This window comes from Temnothorax americanus, unplaced genomic scaffold, assembly GCF_048541705.1.
Source record: "Temnothorax americanus isolate GAGA-0224 unplaced genomic scaffold, ASM4854170v1 Scaffold14, whole genome shotgun sequence".
NCBI classification, from domain to species: domain Eukaryota; kingdom Metazoa; phylum Arthropoda; class Insecta; order Hymenoptera; family Formicidae; genus Temnothorax; species Temnothorax americanus.
The window spans coordinates 2,329,009-2,351,861 of NW_027509275.1; the positions used below are offsets into that span (position 1 = coordinate 2,329,009).

Consider the following 22,853-nt stretch of genomic DNA (forward strand, 5'->3'; position numbering starts at 1 on the left):
AGGTTTGTCAATACCGTTCTTCCACCCCCATCCCTTTTATGTCCCTTTTACGTCGGTAGAACTGGTGCTGCGACCTTACGTGAAACCATAGCATGCACTTGACTACAGGTTCTCAAAAGTCGATAACATTGTCATCGTCTTTCATAAAATCTTGATTTCATTATGAATATGATTAACATCGTTATTCATAGAATTACAGCTGATGTTCTTTAAGTATTGTTCGCGATTAGGTAGCGAAAGGTTTTACCTGATGATAAACTGCATATGAGCAATAATTATATTTACACAAAGACTCAAAGAATATATAGTATTTATATTGAATTTTATAAGTAGATTGCACATATTCTTAAGCGACAATACGCTGAAGAAAAAAGATATGCAAAGACAGACTGTTATTCATTAATCGTCGTAATGTTTTAGAGAGTAAAATGAGTAGAGAAGTTCTCTTTTTGATTAAACCTCTGAAACAATAATACGCTTAACAATAACTGCCCAACAATGATCGCATATTGAATTTTGGTGTTGCTGCGAGTGACTGACGAGAACTAAAAATTTATGTTTAAGATGAATGTTTGCTTATATTGAAAAGGGAAAATGATTCTTAAAATAATAACCATTAGCATAATGTATTCTAGATAATAATTATTGATGCGATTATTATAAAAGGTGTTATTTTACCAAAACTTTTTCTAAAAGATAGATTAAGGATTGACATATGAAAACAAGGAGCTTATTTAGATAAAAATTCTTTTCTTCAGCCTTTCTCTCGTATTTCGGGGAAAGATTTAAGAAAGTCTAATATTATAAAAAGATTGAATGCAAAATGCAAGATATTACATTGGGCATTGTTCATTAAGGAAATTATTTGAGAAGGACTTTTAAGAACTTCAAAAGTTTTTAAAAGAAATTAAGATAAAAATTGTGGCATGTAATAAAGTTATGTTGAAGATCTATTATGTAATTTGAAACAATATCTCCAAGGACTTACTATCTACACCTGTCACGGATAAAGAGCTTTAAAGAGATTTTTCGAGATTTTCACAATAATTTACTAGATTACACAATTGAGTTGATAAAAAGTTTGTCTCTTTACACATGTTTCGACTTAATACTCGGTACGAATAACGACTAACAAGTTTTAAACTTGTTTTTCAACAATGTTCGTTAATTCATAAGTAAGATAAATTGCATCAACCAAGCGTAGCGCACTGAAAAAAAAATTTACATGATATGTTCTTCATTGAACGGTTACGCAATTTTAAACATTTTTCCTTATGTTTCTTTTGTTTATAGATTACACGCTAGGCGCGTAAAATTTAATTATATATTATTACCTACATATGGAATAATGATATTGTAAATGATATGATGAATAATATTTGAAATGTGGGTCCATTGAGATATAAAATAAAAACACGCAATAGGGAGGAAGAAATATGTACGATTTTAATAAGATGACGCGATCTCGATATTATCGAATTATATATATAGTATATTTTCTAATCATAGTAATACTGTTCCATTAATAATTGTTACATTAATTACAGTGCGATAATGAACTAAATGCGATTGATAATTACCAATCAGATGATTACCAATAATTATACAAGAACCAAAGAGCCCATATTTGTCAGGCGCGTACCTTCGCATCGACATTCAAATATGAGAGGGTAATGAACGCAATATCGATTATGCTCGCATTATGTATAAACACATTCACCCAATCCAGTAGGGTAATAAATCCAAATGTTGTAGCTAGCTACATATAGGGAATTACATATGTACCAAGCACCGGAAATATCATACTTTTTATAAAATTCAGAGATTCGCAGGAACTTGCTCGAAAAAATATCGGTTTACTGCGTTTATCTAACTGTACTTAATAACTGTGCTTACACTTGTTGTCGCTATAATTTTTAATACAGTCGTTATGAAAAATACGTACATTTTTGCGTGACTAATCATGTATTTTCGGTGCTTCGTACTACGTAATACGCGGTCGTATACATATTGTCTCGATATTAAGCATACAAAATTAATTAAGAGCAAGAGTCATCTCTTTATTTGAAGGTTCGGTTTCTGAAAAAATACTGCGCTCTGTAAATACGAAACTCTGTAGGAATTATTTGCCTTTTAATTCGACAATTCATGCAGCGATGTACCCGACCGACGGGCTACGTTCAAAGCTTATACAAAGAGTACGCCTAACGTCATTTATTTTCGCTTCTTTGATTGCTACGCAATGTAAAATTTGTTGCTTGTCTCTCCTCCAAAACTAGCGTATTACACGTAATTCGTTTTGTTACGTGCCAAGATGGCCGTGAGAGAAGGAATGTGTGAATACGAAATCGTTTGTTCGGTGGCTGGATGGTCGTGGGAATGAAGATTGCGTATTACGAGGTATAAACAGCTTCTGTTTGCAGTAATGCGGATGACACGCTAGTTGCAAGAAACAAAAAGCCGCAACGAACGAAATATCGACGTAGGAGGGATAATGAAATATCTATACGAGGGTAAATGCACACAGTAAAGTGAAGAGATGATACGAAAACATTTAGCTTAAGTTTTGTACACTGAGATGTAATTGACTAGCTCTACGAAATGGAAAACATTGATTTTCGGGTATCCGAGGCCCGAGACTAGATATCAGGAGACCCTTTGCTTAAAAAGCGACCCCTCCTTTGAGCAACCCTTTGTGTATCCACTAAACTTTCGTGATTTAACATCGATTGCACGTCCTAAGATTTGCGATATAACTCACTCCTCCATTACACCAGTTAGGAGATGTTTGCAATAAATCCTCATTTTTAAACGACCCAATAGATTCCCTTGGCCTCACAAATAATTCTAGTTATTGCACTTGCCCGGTAATACAGTCGCTAAAAATGATTATCTCTTCGTCATATTGCGTTTCGTGATGAATAATAATAACTAACATAAATAATATTGCGGAACGATTAATTGTTTTGGAAACGTCATTGAAGATCGCACAATGCGAACACAAGCATCTCTCAATATCTAGCCCGTTGAGAAGCCACGTCGACCTTAGCTACTTATGGATGGATTACATGTGTTGGGCCTTTACGGGCATAAAAATTCTACACGAACAAGAGAGCTCCCTTCGCTCGTCGCATCTGCTCTACTTACAATACGCTTACTAAAACTAACTTACTACGACGAATAGATACAATCACGGTAAAGACTTTCGATTCGCGATTCTGCAGCGACTCAACGCAAGATCGCTGACGCCAGCATAGCGATTATAGTCTCTTAGAACACAAGCCTTTTCTTTTATACTTTTAGTGACTTCTAAATACTTGCATTCTGCAAAAGAGTGCTGTTTAAAAAGAAATTGTGCTTTGCTACCGTTAGTTTGTTCTAATATAATACAAAATAAACAATTGCTTAATTTATACAATTACGGACTCTAAATTTTTGTTTGCCGTATTTAAAATCGTCAAATGACACTGAAACATTTGAAGTATCAGCGAGCGAATATTTGGGAGCGAACGGTTTGGGTATAAAGACTATAAAGCATTGTTTTGGCATCTTTGAAACATTATTTTTTTTCAAGTAAATTGGCAGATAAAAATTATCGCTAGTTTCTCGCCAACACACGTATATGCAACATTTTATTTTTGAGATCAATAATTCTCGCATGCTTTCTTTGCTTATTTTCCAGTCATTCCGGCGAACAATTAATTTGCTTTGCTAAAGAATTACAGCCTACTGATTTGCCTCGCAAACTGGAATAAAAATTAAAATTTCTTTATAAAAATCTATCTACTGCAGAATAGAAAAATCGGTCAGTAATAATCTCTATAGTGGAACAATCACGAGTCGATCTCGTAATCTTTGAATGATACATACGGCGTTTCATGATTTACATCCACTAATTACATCAGATGCTATTATGCTTAATGAAAAACAAGTCGAAAAGTTCCGAACCAATTTTTTTCTCCTTAGGGTATTATTAAATAACGTCCACCTAATCTGCGCCCTTATTCCTAAGGAATAGCGCTATGTAATTAATAGACGCGAATGATGGAATACCGTGTATACCTCTGATCCTACAATATTTTAAGCTTACGCATCTGACATTAATTCTATTCCATATTTTACGCACATTGAATTTTCACATTCGATGGCAGTTGAGCGCAGATCAGGCCAGACGACTTTGCAGATGCTTACCTGCATATAACACGAAGTTTTGGCGATCGGGGAACTTAGTATCTTTCTTATCATATCCTACGAATAAATTACGTATCGTAAAGTTAAGAGACGGATGCGATAATAAATATAGGATTGCGACGCGATATTTTAAATCGCGCTTTTATCAGTAAACTATTGAAGATCAGTACAATCTCAATCGCCGACTTGATCTGCGCTTCTATATTTGAACATTCATTTTTTTTACAAAATTCACACTGAGAACACTTGAATCGGCAGGTTCAATATGAACTCACGATTCGCGAAGATTGTGTTTTATGGCTTTACTTTAAACACACACGTTTCACATACAGTAGAAATATTAATTTGACATGTTTTAGAGTTAAACGTAAGAGAATGTTAATCTTTTATACAAAGAAATAAAAATATGGATGCAATGATTTTTAATATACTTTACGAATCAGTAATGAATGTCAATAAATAATATACAGAATAGAATTATAATTAATGAATTACAAATTGAAAAATATAAAATTCATAAAAGCAACACAATACGATAAAATAATTTCCTATAAATTTATTTGATGATTTTCTAGATACGTATTTATTGTTATCTACTTATTTACCTATCTATCGGCACATTAAATCTCTATGTTTCTCACCTAAGCAGCGATTACGTTATTATAGATTACTTTCTGCACGATAAAATTTACTATATTTTAAAATGTACTTCTCAAATATATATATTGCGCATTGATACATTGACGGCATTTGCCAGAAACAATGACTACGTTTTGGCATGTTATACGATACTTCTCTTCCGCGATTTCTTCGATTTCGACGTTGACAGTGCAACGTAGAAGATATGACGTAAGTGGTAATAGCAATCAGCAAACTTTAACGAACGAAAGAAGTCAACAATTTTAACAAAAGACATATTCGCTCTGTAACGAAGAACGCAACATATATAAAACTAACGATGTTTAACTTTAATGTTAATAGTAAAATAAATCAGGATAAACGTCGAAAAAATCGATCTCTTCAAGCGTCAATTTTACCATCAAGGAATATTTGTAAAACACCACAGTAACTTGGAAAAATTGGACTGCACGAACGCTTCCCTTAATCATCAGTCTTCTCGTACGTGCTTTTCTTATCACTAATGCGCGGATGACTCAGCTAAAATGGACCATCGGTCATCCTTAGAAGATATGCGGCGCCAACTGTAACTTCCAAAGAGAGACCGGCCTGGCGAACACCGTGACTTGACCCTTTTCTTTGCCGCCAACCAAAAAAACGTACAAGGGTGCCGGTCCGTAGGAAGATGTTTTAGCGTCGGTCGCGTCCACCGCCGCCACCTTTGCCCTCTGCCTCTCGGCCCTCGACGCGCTCACCGCTCTTCTCGACGGCGAACCTAACGGCAGGCTTTTCGGTGGCGCTCGGGGCACCCTCCTAATCTCCTGAAGCTCCAAGAGCTCAGCGAACGTCTGCGAAGCCGATCTTCCAGGTTCATCCTCCAATACGCTATCGGGCGGACTGTTGAGCAACTTGGCATACTTTCCGTCCTGTTGCTGCTGTTGTTGATGATGATGATGGTGGTGGTGGTGATGGCCAGGTTTGGTCTCATCCAGACCGAGATAATTCGGATTACAGAAACCGAACTGGCCCTCTCGTATCGTCGACGAAGTGACAATCGGCCTGTGCGGCTTCGATCTTCTTCCGGACGCCCAATCATCCTCCGCGAGCGGATCGCCCGGACTTCTCGCCTCGATACTCGCGTAATCCGACGTCGATTCCTCACCCTCCTCGAGATCGGCGAAACGAACGGAGGCGGAAGTAGGGATTTTCGTCGTCGTCGGAGTTTTTGGCGTTTGCAGAGCGGCTTCATAGAGATGCGAGCTGTAACTCTCGCCGCGGGTGGGCTGGCAAGCTTGGTGTACCGCTGCAAAATCTCTGCAACGAACGTATAACGAATGTAGGAATCTTACTGAATCTTTAACAAATTAATTAAATGTGAGTAGTTATTTGAAGGCAGCTACCGTCTTTCCTCTTGAACCTCGATCAGTCTCGACGTGGGCGGTTCCTTACGCTCTTCATTGTCGCTATTCTCATCCGGATCAACGAAGACCAATCTAGCGGCCTCTATAGGCGTGAGAACAGGGGTTGGTAACGTCAAAGCACGAAAGTTTGGCACCGAAATAGGATCTCTGGTCATACCAGAACTATTGCTAGTATTGCTAACGTCAGTCGTCCTCGCCATTCCCTCCGACGCTTTTTGTCTTCGGCGGGCCAGCGTGTTGGCACTACGAGATTTCACCATTCCCGTGGAGGGTTCGACCACTTCGACATCCACTTGCTGAAAAGGATAATACGTGTTTGCCTGCATGCAGGCCTAATTGGAATATAAGAGCGCATCGATGGAGAACGTATCTCGGAAGTTATGTGGACACACATACCTCCTGGGGGCTTTCTTCATTATCGTCGTGTCCGCTGAGAACTGAATAACTACACTTCGTCGGATGACTGAGCCTCGACAGATTTATTTGCGATAATTTTGAAATTTCCCTGAGAAAACTGGGTCTGGCGGAGGGTGCCTCGTTCGGCGATATTCTATTGCTCGACAACCTAGGCCTTTGGTTTCTCGGCCTCGATTTTGAATTGTCTATGCCTGTTCCTCGAATCAGCAATTCGGACACCGCGAGAGCGACGCTTTCAGCTCTCGGTTGCGGTTTCGGCCCCGATATCGTCAATTTCTCCCAGGTTTCTGTACCTGTCGAAATAATAATTAATTGATTTATGAAAATCATATAATATTGTACACTTAAAACTTTTTTACTGTAACAATGTAACAACGGGTACCAAAATGAAATCTCCAAAGCTCATTTGTCGCCAAACCGCCGCTCTCACCGCCAAAGATCAGCATGCAACTTGGCAGTCTGCATGCCGCGTGGCCATGAAGAGGTCCAGGGCCTGGTTTGTTCTTCAGCATGGACCACGAAGCGCTGTTGACGTCCCATCGCCAGCAATCGTTCCTTTCTTGAAGGTCCGTCATCCCACCGTAAATATACATCGCATCACCATGCAAAACCGCTGAATGCTTGTGTCTCGCGGCCGGCCCACTTTCGCTCGACGAAAGCAGATGCCAAGATTCAGTTTCTGTAACGTTAAGTAAGTTGGAGTTGGTTACACATTATTATTGATCGCGGTATACGAAGCTGTATACGAGGTATCGAAGCGACATTACCGAAATGAAAAGCCCAGAGTTCAGAGGAGCTTCCACGTAAGTCTTGATAACCGCCGTATATGAGCATTTGTCCGCGATGTACCAAGGCGGTGTGGCCTCTTCGACCTCTAGGAACCACGCAACCCCGTTGAGCTCTCACCTTTCTCCATATATTTGTCTGAAAATCATAATCATTTCACCAGTCAGATTACTTGGCTTTTCATTACTTGCGTTATTTATCTTAAAGAATTGCTTTTCCGATTATAAACGAGCTTGATTCTACATCTCTGCATTTTGGGGAATACTTGTGAAGATGACGTATAATAAGGCCGGCCAGCAACAAAAGGGACAAAGACCTCTAATTTGCGACCCTCCAATTCTGCCAAGTCTGAATAGGTTCGGCTTTAACTCTTGGGGCTGCGATAATCGTCGTTGCCACCGCCACTGAATAGATATGCAAAAATTATTCTCTCACCAGTTGCAATGCGACTCCTGGTAAATATTTCATTCAGCAAAACGTGCGCTTACAAAGTACGTATTGTATAATTTGGACTGCTTAAACATTCATTAGGCAAATATTTCTCTTTTTTTTCTCTTTCCTCTATTATTACTACATAATGGTGTAGTTTTAACATGGTTAATTTTTATATTGACAAAAGCAAGAACAGCGTTTTGTAAATTCGCTCCGTGCGGAAAATATTTATTTATATGAATTGAAACGTTTTTTCACCAATGTCGAAGACATAGCGTAGCAACGTACGCAGACGAGAGACGTCGTCGGTATCCAACGTTGAATATTTGAGCCTGGTAACGCATTCATAACTCGAGCTTTCATCCAGTTACGAAAAGCGTGCGGCTGGATGAAGGAATGTATGCAATATGTAAAGCCCCACCGGCGAGGTATTATAAAACTATGACGTGGGTGTGTTACGAAAGAGAATATATGCGTTTATAAAGACGAATAATTTGAAAAATACATATTACATCAAATATATAAAGGTACTTATATAAGATTATACCCTGGTGGTTAAATATCGCAGAATTTTTCATATTAATAATCAGAATTTATATTAAAATTTTAAGACTCAGAATTTTAAGATTTTTTAATACAAATTGGAACATTTTTCAGTAAAACTCAGACGAAATAATAATGAAATATTTCAGATTTTTCCCGCAACACATCTTTGTAGAAATCTACATAAATTTGTGAAAATAAACGCAATTTATCAGAAATGTTCATACATACAGATACTGAAATATATCCCGAAAATCTTCATTCAATTATTTCTGAAAGTATCTGAGAAATTTGACATATTTTTTCGGAATTTTTCATAAATGTAAAATATGAGAAATTCTTATAAGAATTTCCTGAGAAAATATCAGAAAAATTTTCACCAGGGTGCATATGTAAAATTGATGAAATATTCTGTTGAGTTTATAACGTTATGCAATGGAGATATTTTATCAAGACAGTACTGCCTTGTTATTTACGAAATTACAATATTACGAAAAGACTTTGATGATGATTAATATTCACAAAAGAATATTCAAGTATCGTTACGTAGGTAGATAGTATAGATTTATTTTTACCATGTTGTTACCTTGGAACAATTTCCATGAAAAGTATGCCGCAGGGAAGAAGCATTCTTCGCGTGTCCATTATATTTACACGTATCGATGAAATCAATACGTTGTGCCCTTCCCCCTCCCTCCTCAGAGAGATTTATCGCTTAGTCTAGCAGAAAATTCGGGCGTGCGTATCAACTGGCGTTTTAAAATCGCATTACCCTTCTTCTCTCGAAATACCATGGTTCATGGAATTGCAACATGGAGATGAACAAATGGACCGTGTAACTGTCTGGTGAATACACTCGAAGAGATCATTCCCTTCCGCTACAATCGAGATGAAGACGAGACACAAGTTTCCAGTACCAGCTTCAGATCTACCCAAGAGATGATCAAGTCGCTTCAACCCATCGGCTTTAGACGCGCACTTTATGTAATTACTTTTGACACTCTTAGCCGGCAACGGCTATTTCTGTAGTCTTTGTTCGAGCATTACACACACACACACATTCGTACCACAGGGCATGGAAATCAGCGTGCTTCGCGATAGACATTACCTCCAGCAGGGTAAAAGACCCCGTGATTGCCACTATACATCAAAAGGACTACCGGTGTCCGTTCCGCTCTCTGAGGGAGCTGTGAATATATCTACTACCCTCTCGAGATATTTAGTTATGAACATATATTTTGTCATATATGAGAATAACTGATATATGTTACAATATGTGCATTTTGGACAAAAGGAATTTATAAACCGTAAAAAGATTCAAACAAATATCAATCTTATTATGCATCATCGTAGAATATCATAGCGTAGAATGGCCTTCGTTATTCACAAACTCTAAAGAAAGTTTTTCGTAAATTAACAATGTAAAAGAAATAGAACGTATGTTACGACACATGAGCCTATACTTCCACTTTCTATTCTACAAACAAGGTAGTGTTTTAACGAAGTACGGAGGGAAAGTGAAAGAGACAGGGAGGTAAAAGAAGTAGGGAGAGAACAAACGCGCCGAGCAACCCCTCCGGCTTAGCCAATCAGCTTTGCCTGACGCATTTGTAACGCAATACACGGCGAACAGACAGAAACAGCGGTGGGATACGTCCGTATTTCCTCCCATGGTCCAACGATTAAAAACAAATGGACCAAGAGTAACCATGGTAACTCATCCAAAAAAAATCTCGAGACATACGAAATAGCTGGAAAAGAGTTGGCTGCGTTCTCCCGTTCGATACAGTTTTGCTTATTCGTCTATGTTGTCTATAACAAAATGTTCTTTTCAACAATTCGCAGATTGTAAAATTTGAAACTTGCATTATTAGTATCAGGAGAAACTAATGAAAAACATAACATTTTTACTGAATCCAACAATGTTGTTTATTTAAAGATGAATAAGACAGCGAAAGGATAAGCAAAGTCTCGCAGACAATAAAATTTACGTAAAAGGGATTGTCAGAATAATATGGTAGATGAAACCTATTGAGTGAAAGAGATATCCAGCCACTGCTGACGAAGGAAAATCAGTGTAGTTGACACATTTATCCACCCCATATCAAACTGTACATTAAAGCATACAACGTAATTCAGTGAAAACTTGCAGATTTGTGGTAAATCCATTTACACGAATGAGATTAGTAGACGACTTTATTTTGTTACTTGGTTGTTGATAGAATTAGAAGTAAAAGGCAATATACTTTTATAAATTTAGGGCTTCTTGAATAAAGAAATCGACACTTTAACTTTTCCATTTTACTCGTAATAAATAAGAAAATAACCGATAGAACGAATCGATGACACGTGATGTCTCGCATCCCACGTTTGACGCGAAATTTATTAATTTTTAATGCCTCGCACGTGAGCGGCAACTACCCTTGGGAGAATGAAGCCCTGTCTGGTTTCAAGGGTACGAATCGGAGAGAAAGCCTGTTAACACCAGCTGCTGCCAAAAACCACCCTCGACTTAAATTGCTCTTGAAGGTCTCGCGAAAGATGTACCTCCTCTGAATATTGTATGAAATTAAAGGGTACGTCAGTAAATGTTAACACTATTACAAGAAAAGCGAATATATATATATATATATATATATATATATATATATATATATATATATAAGCTATAATTATAATTTTATAATATTATAATATTATAATATTATAATATATATATTATAATATATATATATATATATATATATATATATATATATATATATATAAAATAGAGAGAAAGGATCTTAATTTGACTTTACAGAAAATTAATGTGCTTGTGTTTTTCTTTAAAGTTAATTTTATTATGTGTTAGCAATTAGTGTAATTAGCTTATTAAAATTAATAATTTGTCGTTAAATTCTTAAGTTCTTAGTATTTTCGCTTAAAAAAAATTTTAATTCGATTTTTCGGAGAATCTAAACCTCTTCTAAACCTTCCCTCGGTGCTCCATTATAAAAAATTAGATTACACATAAATCGAAATTGTGTTAAATTTAATTTGCATATGGAGATAACTTGAATCATATAAGTTCATTGCATAGGCTATAATTATCCGTTAGGTAATTGCTTGGGATATCATCAATTTGAAGTTGATCCTTGAGTTGAGACCTCACCTCTCTGAGATCTAATATTGCAATTATATATTCCGGAGATCAATTGCAATCTCGTAATATCTTCGAAAATGAAAGTAATGCCAGCACTTTGAACATACTATTCTATCGAGACGAAAGCTCGTTCATCATCGATGCATTTCTGTCATTCCCTCGGTATGAATGAAGCATTACGTAGACATTCTCTCAACAATCGAAAACGCAATACGTTATATCAAAGTCGAAACAGAAAACTTAATATTTTCCAAAAGAAAATATAATATTCGACATATCATAATGAAATCGTGAAATAATTTTTGATGACTTGTAGATCTGAACAAGAAGATAGATGTGATGATCACGAATCAATGAAGATTCATTCATTTAATTCAGCTAGGATTTTCATAAAATATCGCCAGGGGTTTTCCGCGTTTCGTCTGGAATTCGCTATCAGGATTTCAATCGAATTCGTTATCAAGATTTAGTTAAGAACGACCCGTGCGGTCTGATTAGATGAAACGATGGGCAGCCTCCGAATAGCCTCCGGGTAATCGCCATGGCTGTTTCGGTGATCAGGAGGAAGGTTTGCACCCCTTCGATTTGGTAAACGAGACGAAGGGCAATATTGGACAACCGCGTCGAAGTTGATTGATAATATCGCGCACCGATGCCTTTCCTAAAATTTGAGGTGTACGCGAGTTATTCCAACACGTAATCTCCTCTCTATCAATTAAACAATGTAAATAAATAAAGAACGTAGCATTAAAATACATAATTCTCTAATTCTCTCAGAGATTACGTTAAAATCATTTAATTGTTTAGCGACACAAACGACGTAACGTATAATTTGCATATTACAAAATATTATTAAAATATCATGTATCTTCTGTCAAAAATAAAATCCTTCATTAAAACACGAATTAAAGTTACTACAGTATCATGATAATCGGATCTCTGTGAGGAAGACAAATTATTAGGACAAATATTATCTTGGTAAACCGAGGTTGATGGTCGGTGCCCGAACTACATCGTTCTTGTTTACGAGAATCGACGAGAGGCAACATCGATTCCGAGCTTCGCTTATTTCGCGGGATTGGTTGTCCACGCGAGACATCTCCCTCGTCACCGAAAGAGGCCAACCACCCCGTGTTGCTCGTTTCATGTCGCGCTTATTATTCTCCCCAAGAAGTGCTTGACACTGTGTGAGGCACAACGGGATAACAAACGGTAGCTCGGTGAATTTCTACACGTGCTCGATCCGCGAGCCATTATTGGCCGGATAAGCCTCGGTTGCCCTTGGTAGCTTGTCACCCGTCGCTAAAACCATCCCTCTGTATCAGCGGCAAGGGAAAGTGGCACGCTACCGCGTAAAACCGATGACGTTGCTATCGGTTAAGCGATGTTTCTCGAGGGTGCGATTTTTCCGTCTTCTCGCTGCCTTCTCGGCGAGACTCCCCTCGTCGCCTCGTGGGGAAGATCATTAAGAGTTTTCTCAGCGCGATCCCGACGCTGACCGTCGGGATCGTTATCAGAAGTGTGGGAACATGCCGATCCTTATCGGCGTAAAAAGTGCTCGCTCTAAGCGGCACTTATTCGCGCGACTTGAATTTCCCGTACGCGATACGCGATATCGCATTCTACACTTGTATTTTGTGCGAAGCATTACCTTGACGTTATAAACCCAGAGTGGCGTTTCCGTTCCGGCAGAGAAGCCCAGCTCGCCGCCGAAAACGTAGAGGCAATCCTTATACGCCACCGTGCTGTGTTCCTGAAGCGCCGGCGGTCGTTCGCCGCCTGGATGCAGTTCCTCCCATCTGCTCTCCACTGAAAAAGAAACAAGGCGAAGCACATGTCACGTAATCCGACATTCTTATCCTCCGGCGGGCTAGGCATGCGGCTATTATAAAAAGTGCACGTGTTACAAATGCATGAGAACGTAAAACGTCGGGCTTTTCCAAGGGCTTTTCTAATGCACTCCTTGCATTTTTATAACCGACTTCGGCCTCAGCAGAATGTGTACTGCATACCTATCCCAGTGTTTGGTAAAAAAAATAGAATCGCTTTTTAGCGTAATAAGGCACGCGATATTTATATTAAATATAAAATATAATTACAAAATGTTGTACTTCGCGTTTTAGTAATTGTGATATCGCAGTTTTAGTAATTGTGATATCGTGGATGTTTTATATTTTGTGAATTCTCGCAATTAATAATTTAATTGATACATTTTTTGTATATAACAATACGAGAACGAAGAGGAAATTGGATGGGAAATCTGGGATTTATTGCGCCATCGTAATGGTGACAGTTTGCGAAGAGAATATTAAAAATCTCTTGTGTATCTGGCCTCTTAATAAAACAGACGTCTCAGCATCCTTCGAAACTATCGTGAAGAATGAGCCGGAGCTCCCCCGGCGAGGGTATAAAAGATATAAAAGCGAGAAAAACGCTCGCTCTCGGGTAGCGCATTTTGCATCTTTTATCGAAATATTCTTTTAGTGAATATTCAAGTGAATATCGAAGTGAGTCTAGAGATATTGATGCATGCGCCAATTATTATTTCTTTCTCCGTGCATTGAATTAATGTTATGCTTCCTCTCGACGTAATCTTATTCCTGGTGTGCCAGGAAGCTTGCTATTATAGATTCTGATTTATCAGATGTTGATTTCTATTAGATTAGCTCGTGGAATATTATTGCTCATTTATTTTATATTAAATTATTTTTTAAAGGGTCAATTTTATATCCTATTATCTCCGCACGCCCTTCTCTATGATTTCACATATTTCAAATAGCGCCTTCCTTTTATCTCACGACCCTCGCTCTGTCCCTTCCATTTCGCATCCTCTTTATTCACCCGAAACCGCTTTGAGGGGAACGGTAATATCCATAAATAAATGAGAGAACGAAATACGTGTGATTCGTGAACGACATTCGTGCCGACATCTATATCGCCTAATTCCGCAATATCCGCCTCCAAAGCTTCAGCCACTCCTCGGAACGTGCTCGAGAACAAAGACCTAAAGTAAGGACCGTAATGTGCCGGTTGAAGCATCCCCGATGCCGCTAGAGTGATACTAGATGCCCGACATTGATTACGTAATACACGTGTCACGTGTCGTATCTAGTTTTGGACATAGTGGAACAATACCTCCCTTTGTATAAAAGCGTGCATTGCAAAATTGCAGCGTGTTCGATGCGCAAGAGATTCGGCATTTCCGAACGAGTGGATATACGTGCTTTGCACAACAACTTGTGCCACTTTTGTCTCTTCAAATATCTTCACGACACAAGAGAGAATATTAAAGGTATTTTACGCAGGAATTTTATGTCATTAAGAGAAATTTACATTCTTAAGAAAATAAGAATACAGTCTTTAAATTAATTTTTAATCCTCTTTTTCCCGTACAACTTTTTTCATCAATTAAATTTTTTTAAGTATGCCCCTCACACTTCTCCAAAAATAGTTACCCCTCTAATAATCTGATAGAAGAGGAACGAAAACTGGTTCCGCTGGAGCACTCTTGTGATTCTTCGAGTTATCACAATATTTTTGCAAGATCAAGTAGAGCGACAAAGCTTTTTAAAACGGAGGGTGGTGACAGCGGGAACATTGTCCCAGGAAAGGAAGCGCTACCCGCCAACCCTTCCGCAGCTGCTTCAGTATTCACCCGAACAAGCACACGGCCGAACAATACTCTCTGATTAAGAGACCCGTTCGTGCGAGCACGAGCAAATTCGTGCTACATCGACTATACTTGACTTCACAAATCATCGCTCTTCTCGAGATTGCTTATAGACGTCGACATATTCATGATCTCTCGTAGCGTCGTAGGATAAAACCGATCTTTCGTTGCGTTAATCAAAATATACAGGGCGCGACAAAAAGAGTTACGATATATGAGATTTTAATTGTTCGGAAGCGAGATAAGACGCTAACACCCCCCCCCCCCGGTGTGGTTAGGGATGAACGCGGATAAAAGCGATGGTACATTTCAGTCGGAGGAAAATCTCACCCTGTCACGTACATAAGCCACCGATTACGGCCGGCGCGGCGGATGCAATTAATTCACATATGTCTGATCTCCGTGGAAACACCACGTAATTGTGGGGTATCGTCCGCGGATTTAACTGATGTACGTTGGCTTTAATAATGGTGCATTATTGATCAGACTGAACCCCGTTCAAATTCCGTCGCGCGCCCCCTTATTCCATGGGGTTGCGCCAGCGGATACGATGGGGTGCGCCGGTCAGAGAGACGGCGTCGGTATTATATCGCGCACTTGGAAACCACTCGAAATATACCGTCGATCACTCTCTCGATAATTATCGGGATATTCTACGTTCCGGAAGCGACGCATAGCTCATGATCGATTAATGTAATAATATGTGCGGTGATGTGTGCGAGCCAACGTATAAGCGGAAAAATTTTAAAGCTCACCAAGGCTGTATCGCCAGAGATCTTTGAGAGGTAGGTTGCCGTTTCGGCCTCCGAGAAGATATACGTGACCAGCAAGTAAGGTGGCACTGTGCTTGCTCCTCGAGGGTGGTGCTGGTCCATTTTCAGTGCCAGCCGCGGTAACCGAGCTCCACATTTTCTTCCTGAAACACCACACGACAGAAATCATTTTATCAGATGTCTCGTATCAACGGGGAAGATCAACGGAGAGAAGTTTATTACTGTATTTCTGGCAGGCTTTATTAAAACATCGGTAACACGGCGGCTTTATCTATAAAGCCAATTAGAAGCTCGAGAGATTAAATGATATCCTGATAGATATAGATAGTCTTGTAATGGCACTGGTTTCCCCTGGTCTTCCTGGTCTGATATCTTATTCACCCGCTTTCCGAATGTTTCCTTCGTCCACAGAATTACCGCCGAGAGAAGTCGCTCTCACGGAAGCTGGGGCTGGGGATAAAATACATTCATCCGGCTACCGCATTTTATCAGTCTTGTACCTTTGTACACACGACATCTCTTCTAACAGACGTTAGCGGATTTAGAGAATAAATAAACTGATTGAGATTTGTTCTTGTCTTCGCGATAAATATATTTTTTCCAACTACTTCTTATTTTAACGTTTTATTTTGAGAATTTACATTTACAATTTTCCGATATAAAGTTCTCATATCTAAATATACATGCAATTTTGAATAATCTAAGAGACACTAATTGTGGAAAGTACATAATGCAAATTTAAATATTTACAGAGTCAAGATAGATGATCAACCGGATCTGTCCAGAAGTTTCATTGACAATCATCATGCAATAGTGCGCCGCTTTACGATTTTATTGGAGCGACAGACGGCAATTTCTAGCGAAATCTTCAGGAAATAAAGCGTCGATTGCATTTCGAGGAGAACTCGGGAAAAAGCATCAGGTGCAATTTTTAGGTGGTTCCCCTAAAGCGAGGGATCCCACTGACCATCATTGGCCGGCCCGTATTCCCTCGGCGCTGTTGCATTAGTAACACACCTCGCACATCTGTTCCAAGATAATCTATTTCCGCGTCCCTAGTTTCTTCACTCGACTTATCAACAACCTCCTTGAAAGCTCCAAGGAACTCTTTGACGGGATTTTTGGCACATTCAAGAAAATGCATGCTATTTTTATTTATATATTACTCTAGATTCTAATACATATCCTATTATATATTTCTCAATGAATAAATCAATTAAGTATAAGCGTTGTGCATTCTCCCATCGGGTGCGCGTCTCGATATCTAACGATCGGTCCATCGCGCGCCAACCTATAAAATCCAATTACTCGGAGAAGCCGAGCTCGGCCTTCGACATTGGCCTTATGAGTTTCCACCCGTGCCTATATCCGGCGCCGGCACTCGAAATTCAATTACGACAGCTGTGAAATCGGGTAAACGAATGCACCCTCACGCGCGTCCCGAACACGCGTATACGCAAATAACACGTTCTTCGCGAATAATACCTTTCGAGGTAGACGCCGCTGTATTATACAAATATCGATCTTTCTTTAATGGTATTCAGTACTGAATCCACTAGCCAACGCGTTGCAACGGCACGATCGAAGAAGGGTGTATGGGTATAAATTTTCAACTCCATTTTACAATGAGTTTTTCCAATACCGTTGACATTGCATTAAAAATGGTTGCAAATCTGTCCTCTTTTTACAAATAGTCAGAGCTTAAATGCGAAGAAAGAAAAATGCTAATTTAAGTCTCTAAATATTTTCTTGATATCGTTGCCGTCAAAAGTATGTAGTATGTACATACGTCTTTCATCGAAACACGATAAACGACGATGTGTGAAGTGACTTGGATTATTTCAATTTCTATCGATATACGTGTGGATTCACTTTTATCTCCGCATTTCTCACAGATCGGTGAGTAAGACGCATTTCCTCTCTGCAGTTCCCCGTCGTAAGATTTCTCGGATATGAAACGTAGATATACGTGAAACCGCGCGCGATCGCTGGTAAGGATTTTACAGCGAGCTGAACACGCGTGTCCGAACTATACGGACGGATTCCATCGGCTTCCGGGAGAGAGAATGCCGAGCGATAATGTCCCGTCCGCAGATTTCAGGGTACGAGCCGTATCGGCATCCCCTCTGCATCCCCTCGGTACGAACGTTCGACCCAAAAGCCAGGATTAAACCGCGCGCCATGGCAATTTTTCAACGATTTCACGGGCTCGACTTCGGGATTTACGATACGCAAAACAAAACACTCAAAGATTTTCTCTTCAACCGAATGTCATAATCTCGACAGCTTTGAATGCCCATCGATCTTGCCCAACGTGAAAATCTCGGATCGTAAAAATATTTTTTTTCTTTTTCTGAAAATGGTTGTATCCAAATTCATGCGTCGATTAAAAATTGATTGTTTTGAAAAGCTTGTCTTGAATATTTATACAAAAGTAGCTGAGTTAATTTTTAGATCCATTAAATATGGATAAAGGAAGGAGTAGAGATTATAAAGGCCACGGTTTTTAATCCGTTCCGGAATTGTTTCTAAATGCGGCTATCTGACCTTCATCGCGTATTAAATGACATGCATACGACATTATGTGATTAAAAAATTGCAAATAATTACATCTGATATTAAATGCGTAACATTAATACAGAAGTCCAAGTGTGCTTTGCGAATTTATAATCCACAATCAACAATATATTTCGAGAGAGGGTCTTGAAAGCCTTAGTAAACATGTAATATCTAGAAATATCGACAATTGTCACCGACGGAACGCGTCCCCCGTCAGGACAAGAGATGTGCCACGCCATACAATTGAGAATACCCTATCATCTTTGACGAGGGAACAACGCCGCAGCCGCGAAGAGAACAGCTCGATTCGAGAATCACGCGGATAGCAGCCAGCATGGAAGACGCACGATTCGCTCCCTTTCCTACGGCGTTACCCTCGTGAGATTTAAGTTAAGGAACTAGGTAGGGGGCGAGAGTTGGGGAGATCAGAATCTAGTCAAGCCTTTGCACGTCGAATATCGTATAGAGACGAAATCAGCAGTCGATCGATACCAAGTTTTTTTTATCGGAAAAAAAAGATGAGAACGTTCGTCTGCATACCGCGTAGTACTTAAAGCAATTTCAATTTCACGGATGTAAAGTTTATCACAAAATGAAAAAAAAAAAATAATAATTGCAACGTTGATATAATTAATATTGTTTATTAATATATGAAAGATATTTGTATCTGTTGTAATGCTGCGCAACGTAAAATGTGTAATAATTTAAAGAGAGAGATTATGCAGATAAATATCATGCACGGAGAGTATTTAATTTAAGGTCGTTAATTATTAAAATCCCTTGTATCTCCCAAAATTGTACTTCTCCATTACCGCAGTATTGCTCTACGGCACGGAATTTACTTTGGGAACCATTTACATAAACGTTCTCCTTTAAACAATTTGGTAGGGCGAACGCCCCCCGCGTTACAAGCAATCCACGAAGGACCGCGGGTAAAAGAAGCGCGATTCTTGTGCAAACACTGCGGCAGTTCTCATTACCGATCCCTTTGTGCCGGAAAGAACATTCTCTAATCCGCTGCATACCTTAAAGGACGCTCATCCATTAGTGCTTTATTTAAATTTCAAGCAGCGAACGTGCGGGCTACGCAGAAATTGCAAAGTCAATTTTTACGGAATGGTTTCGATATAATTTATCGATACGAAAATTAAACAAATACGTTCGTTACGTGTTTTCTATTTTATGTTATTATTAAGACGAAATTTTGTTAGTAAAGCATTACGCTTCTCTCTATGACGGGGAAGGATCACGAATTCTTATTTATTTCATTTATTACTGTAAGTGAGGTTGCTTAAACGGCGTAACGTATATAGAACGTACAATTCACACAGAGATATATGAAGAACATTGATTTTCTGCGAGGTTAAGGACACGATAAATTGTAGGCACCTACCATAGCCACGTGACTTTTATCCTTTCGATGAAAATTTGTAATTGCCTATATAACGATTTCCCCCTTATTAAATACTTTATCGCTATGATTCAGTCTACGTAATCAGTGTTCGATTAAAAGAAATACATGTTTCTTCGAGGAAAACAAACATTTAAAACAAATTGTGACTGGCGCTACCAAACTATCAATTACTTCCATTAAAATCTATTATAGTGTATTCCCTTCGGCCAATAGATTTTTCTCGAAGGTCTTTTTCTTCGTCTAGAATAGAATAGACTTGGAACGTTTAAACTGTAGCGAGTTTTTCCGAGCTGTGACAAATGTAATTATTTTATATAATTTTACAGTTTTTCATTTTTTAATTAACCCGGATATACCGAAGGTCGATCTGATCAGCCTTGTTCTACGTTGACATCAACTAGATCGCCAACTGAAATTTTCCTTTCTTACTGCACACTAATCCGAATCCATCTCACTCTCCGCTGTTGCATCAGCAACTCTACCCATTAGTAACGCCAGTTAACAGGCTTACCTCTTAACACGGCGGACCTTTTATCTCATTAGTTGGGACGAATGCAACTCGTGACCCACATGCAATCGGCGACTTAAGAGCTCCCAAATACACCGCACTACACAAAAACCGACGTGCTCGCTCTCTTTCCCCCTTCAAGCGTGCATCTGTCGTCGAATCCTTCTCGACGCCACATCCAGGTGCACTGGAAACAACGCGACACACGCAGGATGAATATACACGCGAGCGGACAGAAATGTCGAGGACGGTCTAGAGTGTCTGGGAACTAAAGGGACACACAGAACAACAAGATCCCCCTCGCGTGTATGTCACGGTGGAATAACGATATAACGCTCGCGCGTAGATCGGCGCTGATTCGATATCGCGCGTGGAACACAGAATCCGCGCGTAATCAGTCAACGCGCATCATCACCCTCCGCAGCGGCGGCCGCCGTGGAGCCGATACACTCTCTCGACCGCACTCGAATCGCATCAGCCGCAGCACCCGCAGATTCACGAAAGGGTTCAACGAACCTAAACGCGCGCCGACCGATATTATCGAACACGTCAGGGGGTTTTTTTTTCCGCGCTATTATATCCCCGATGGGCCCCGAGCCTCGCGTCACCAGGTCTTCGTTCAGTTCTCACCTCGGCGGATCACCTTCACTTTCGCGTCACGATCACCGAGAACCACGCTCGTCAAGCCCCCTCGTTCTCGCCGCGTGATCTCTCACGCTCGCGGGAAACAACTCGACGGAGTTGAAAAGCCCACGTTACGCGGGAACGGCGAGCTGCCTGCCGCTTGTATTCTCCCAACTGCGTCCGGGTCGAGCACCTACCTCGCCGAGTCGTCATTGAGGACTCGACGCAGGCGCGCGACAAGCAACCCTCGTCCCCTCTTCGTCGCAGCGATCCCTTATCCCTTGTGCGGTCCGGAAGGGTAGCCGAGCCGGAGCGGAGGGAGAGAGGGGGCGGTTGGTGGAACGAACATCCGACGGATGGACGCCGCGACTAAACCCCCGAATGACGGCGATAGAGCCGACCATCCGATGGTCGAGACGACCGTCGCCGGGGGAACAATCTCGCACAGTTTGGCTGATCGTGTTTTAGACTCCGGAGACGCCGATTGTTCGCCGGAGTAGCTATAGATATCTCGGCGTTTGAAGCTGAATACTCTTTTCAGACTGGTCTTTCTATAGGCTTTTATGTCCGGATCCATCAGAAGAATTCAACAATCTACTCTATCTAAGATCGCGTGTTGTTTTTCATTACTAAATTATTATTATTATACATAGCGCTTTATATGTTACATTTATTCTACTTCTTCAGCATGTACAAATGTACATTCAGCGAGATGTTTCGCCAAACAGCGAAATCGAGACGAATATTAAAGTCAATTTAGGAGCAAGATTGCGATACACGTAAAAAAAAATGTGTCTTAAGAGCCGGTATACCATCGTATCATCTTGGAGATATGATATAATTTGTTTCATGATTTTACCGATCGGTGTGATCGGCAACGGTGGTCTCTCACGCACGGTATGGTTGGCGCGAGACTGATTCGGACCTCCAGACGATCTCGTTGGTACAGCGGCACCGCGCTGGACCGACGCATGCGTGGGCGTCAGTTCCCATGGAAACCGGGGAACTCGAGGCACCGCGTGTGAATACGTATTGATTACTCTGCTCTCGCTCCGTTCCGCGATCTCTCGTATCTTCTCCGGGCCACCCCATGCCCCATTCTTCTCTCTCTCTTTCTGCGTCCCGTTCTGTTCCCACTTGGAGAATATCTCTCCCTCTCCCCCTCCCCCCGCCGTTCGAGCCAGTGGCGGCCGCCCCCTCTTTTCTTTAAATTAGGCCCTTAATGTCCCGTCCCCAGCATCCTCGGCGAATAGAATCGGGTTCTCTCTTTCATTGCAGCTCGCCCGCCCTCGCGCGGGGTCGTCGGTTTTGCTTAAATTAATGCCCGCGTCTCGTCGTTCCGCTTCCTGCGGTTGATCGAATACGCGAATACTCGACACAATCGCCGATGCACACGCGCTCTCTCCCTTCGTGCTTGAACGCTCGCGGGTAGAGGGTCGAGGAAACGCCTTTTTGTTTCAAACTCGAGGTGCTTATTACGATTGAAGTTTAAGGCAATTCGCCAACTAAAAGATAATTGACTATAGCGACAATCAACTTGGCTACCTGTTGTAGCGACGATTATAAATGTTGAAAAGATAATGCAGGAACAATAGTCTGGATTATTAGATGTCGTTTTACAAGGACATCTTCGAGATATTCAGACCCAAGGCTTTTTTCGCTGTTGCAAATTTCATAGCGCGGTAATAAAAATTGAAACAATGTGGATACGCTGTAGTCGCTCGATAATTTCGGTCGTTGGTCACACTAGAG

The 22,853-nt window shown here is 40.2% G+C and overlaps 2 protein-coding genes across 16 annotated transcripts in view; one reads left to right on the top strand and one right to left on the bottom strand.

Moving 5' to 3' along the window:
• LOC143894680 (uncharacterized) overlaps positions 1-22,853 on the top strand; it is a 175,034-nt gene that overhangs the window by 148,258 nt on the left and 3,923 nt on the right. For 8 of the 12 annotated variants that reach the window (XM_077401195.1, XM_077401196.1, XM_077401194.1 and 5 more), the window contains one exon: positions 16,749-16,918. The exons of the other annotated variants lie outside the window; for them this stretch is intronic. The gene's annotated coding sequence lies outside the window, so the exon portion shown is untranslated. The remainder of the gene's footprint in view (positions 1-16,748; positions 16,919-22,853) is intronic. 12 annotated transcript variants of the gene reach the window in all.
• On the bottom strand, positions 1,472-21,407 carry LOC143894676 (uncharacterized). 4 transcript variants are annotated; one of them, XM_077401188.1, is made up of 9 exons: positions 20,481-21,407; positions 15,979-16,139; positions 13,205-13,362; positions 7,415-7,571; positions 7,030-7,326; positions 6,627-6,940; positions 6,388-6,562; positions 6,210-6,312; positions 1,472-6,123 (listed from the first exon to the last, which is right to left on the bottom strand). In XM_077401188.1, the coding sequence occupies exons 2-9, from the start codon at positions 16,130-16,132 to the stop codon at positions 5,373-5,375; spliced, it is 2,109 nt and encodes a 702-aa protein (XP_077257314.1). In that variant the 5' UTR covers positions 16,133-16,139; positions 20,481-21,407; the 3' UTR covers positions 1,472-5,372. The 4 variants fall into 4 exon arrangements, with proteins under 4 accessions (XP_077257314.1, XP_077257311.1, XP_077257312.1 ...); XM_077401185.1 differs by having other exon boundaries at positions 6,210-6,562; positions 20,481-20,664; positions 21,108-21,402; XM_077401186.1 differs by having other exon boundaries at positions 6,210-6,550; positions 20,481-21,400.

Bases quoted from the DNA above. Each gene is read 5' to 3' on its own strand.
- LOC143894676 (XM_077401185.1), bottom strand. From the start codon at position 16,132: ATGTGGAGCTCGGTTACCGCGGCTGGCACTGAAAATGGACCAGCACCA. The intron at 13,363-15,978 runs GTGAGCTTTAAA...TTTCTTTTTCAG, and splicing joins TCTCTGGCGATACAGCCTTG to TGGAGAGCAGATGGGAGGAA. The intron at 6,124-6,209 runs GTAGCTGCCTTC...CGTTCGTTGCAG, and splicing joins GAGGTTCAAGAGGAAAGACG to AGATTTTGCAGCGGTACACC.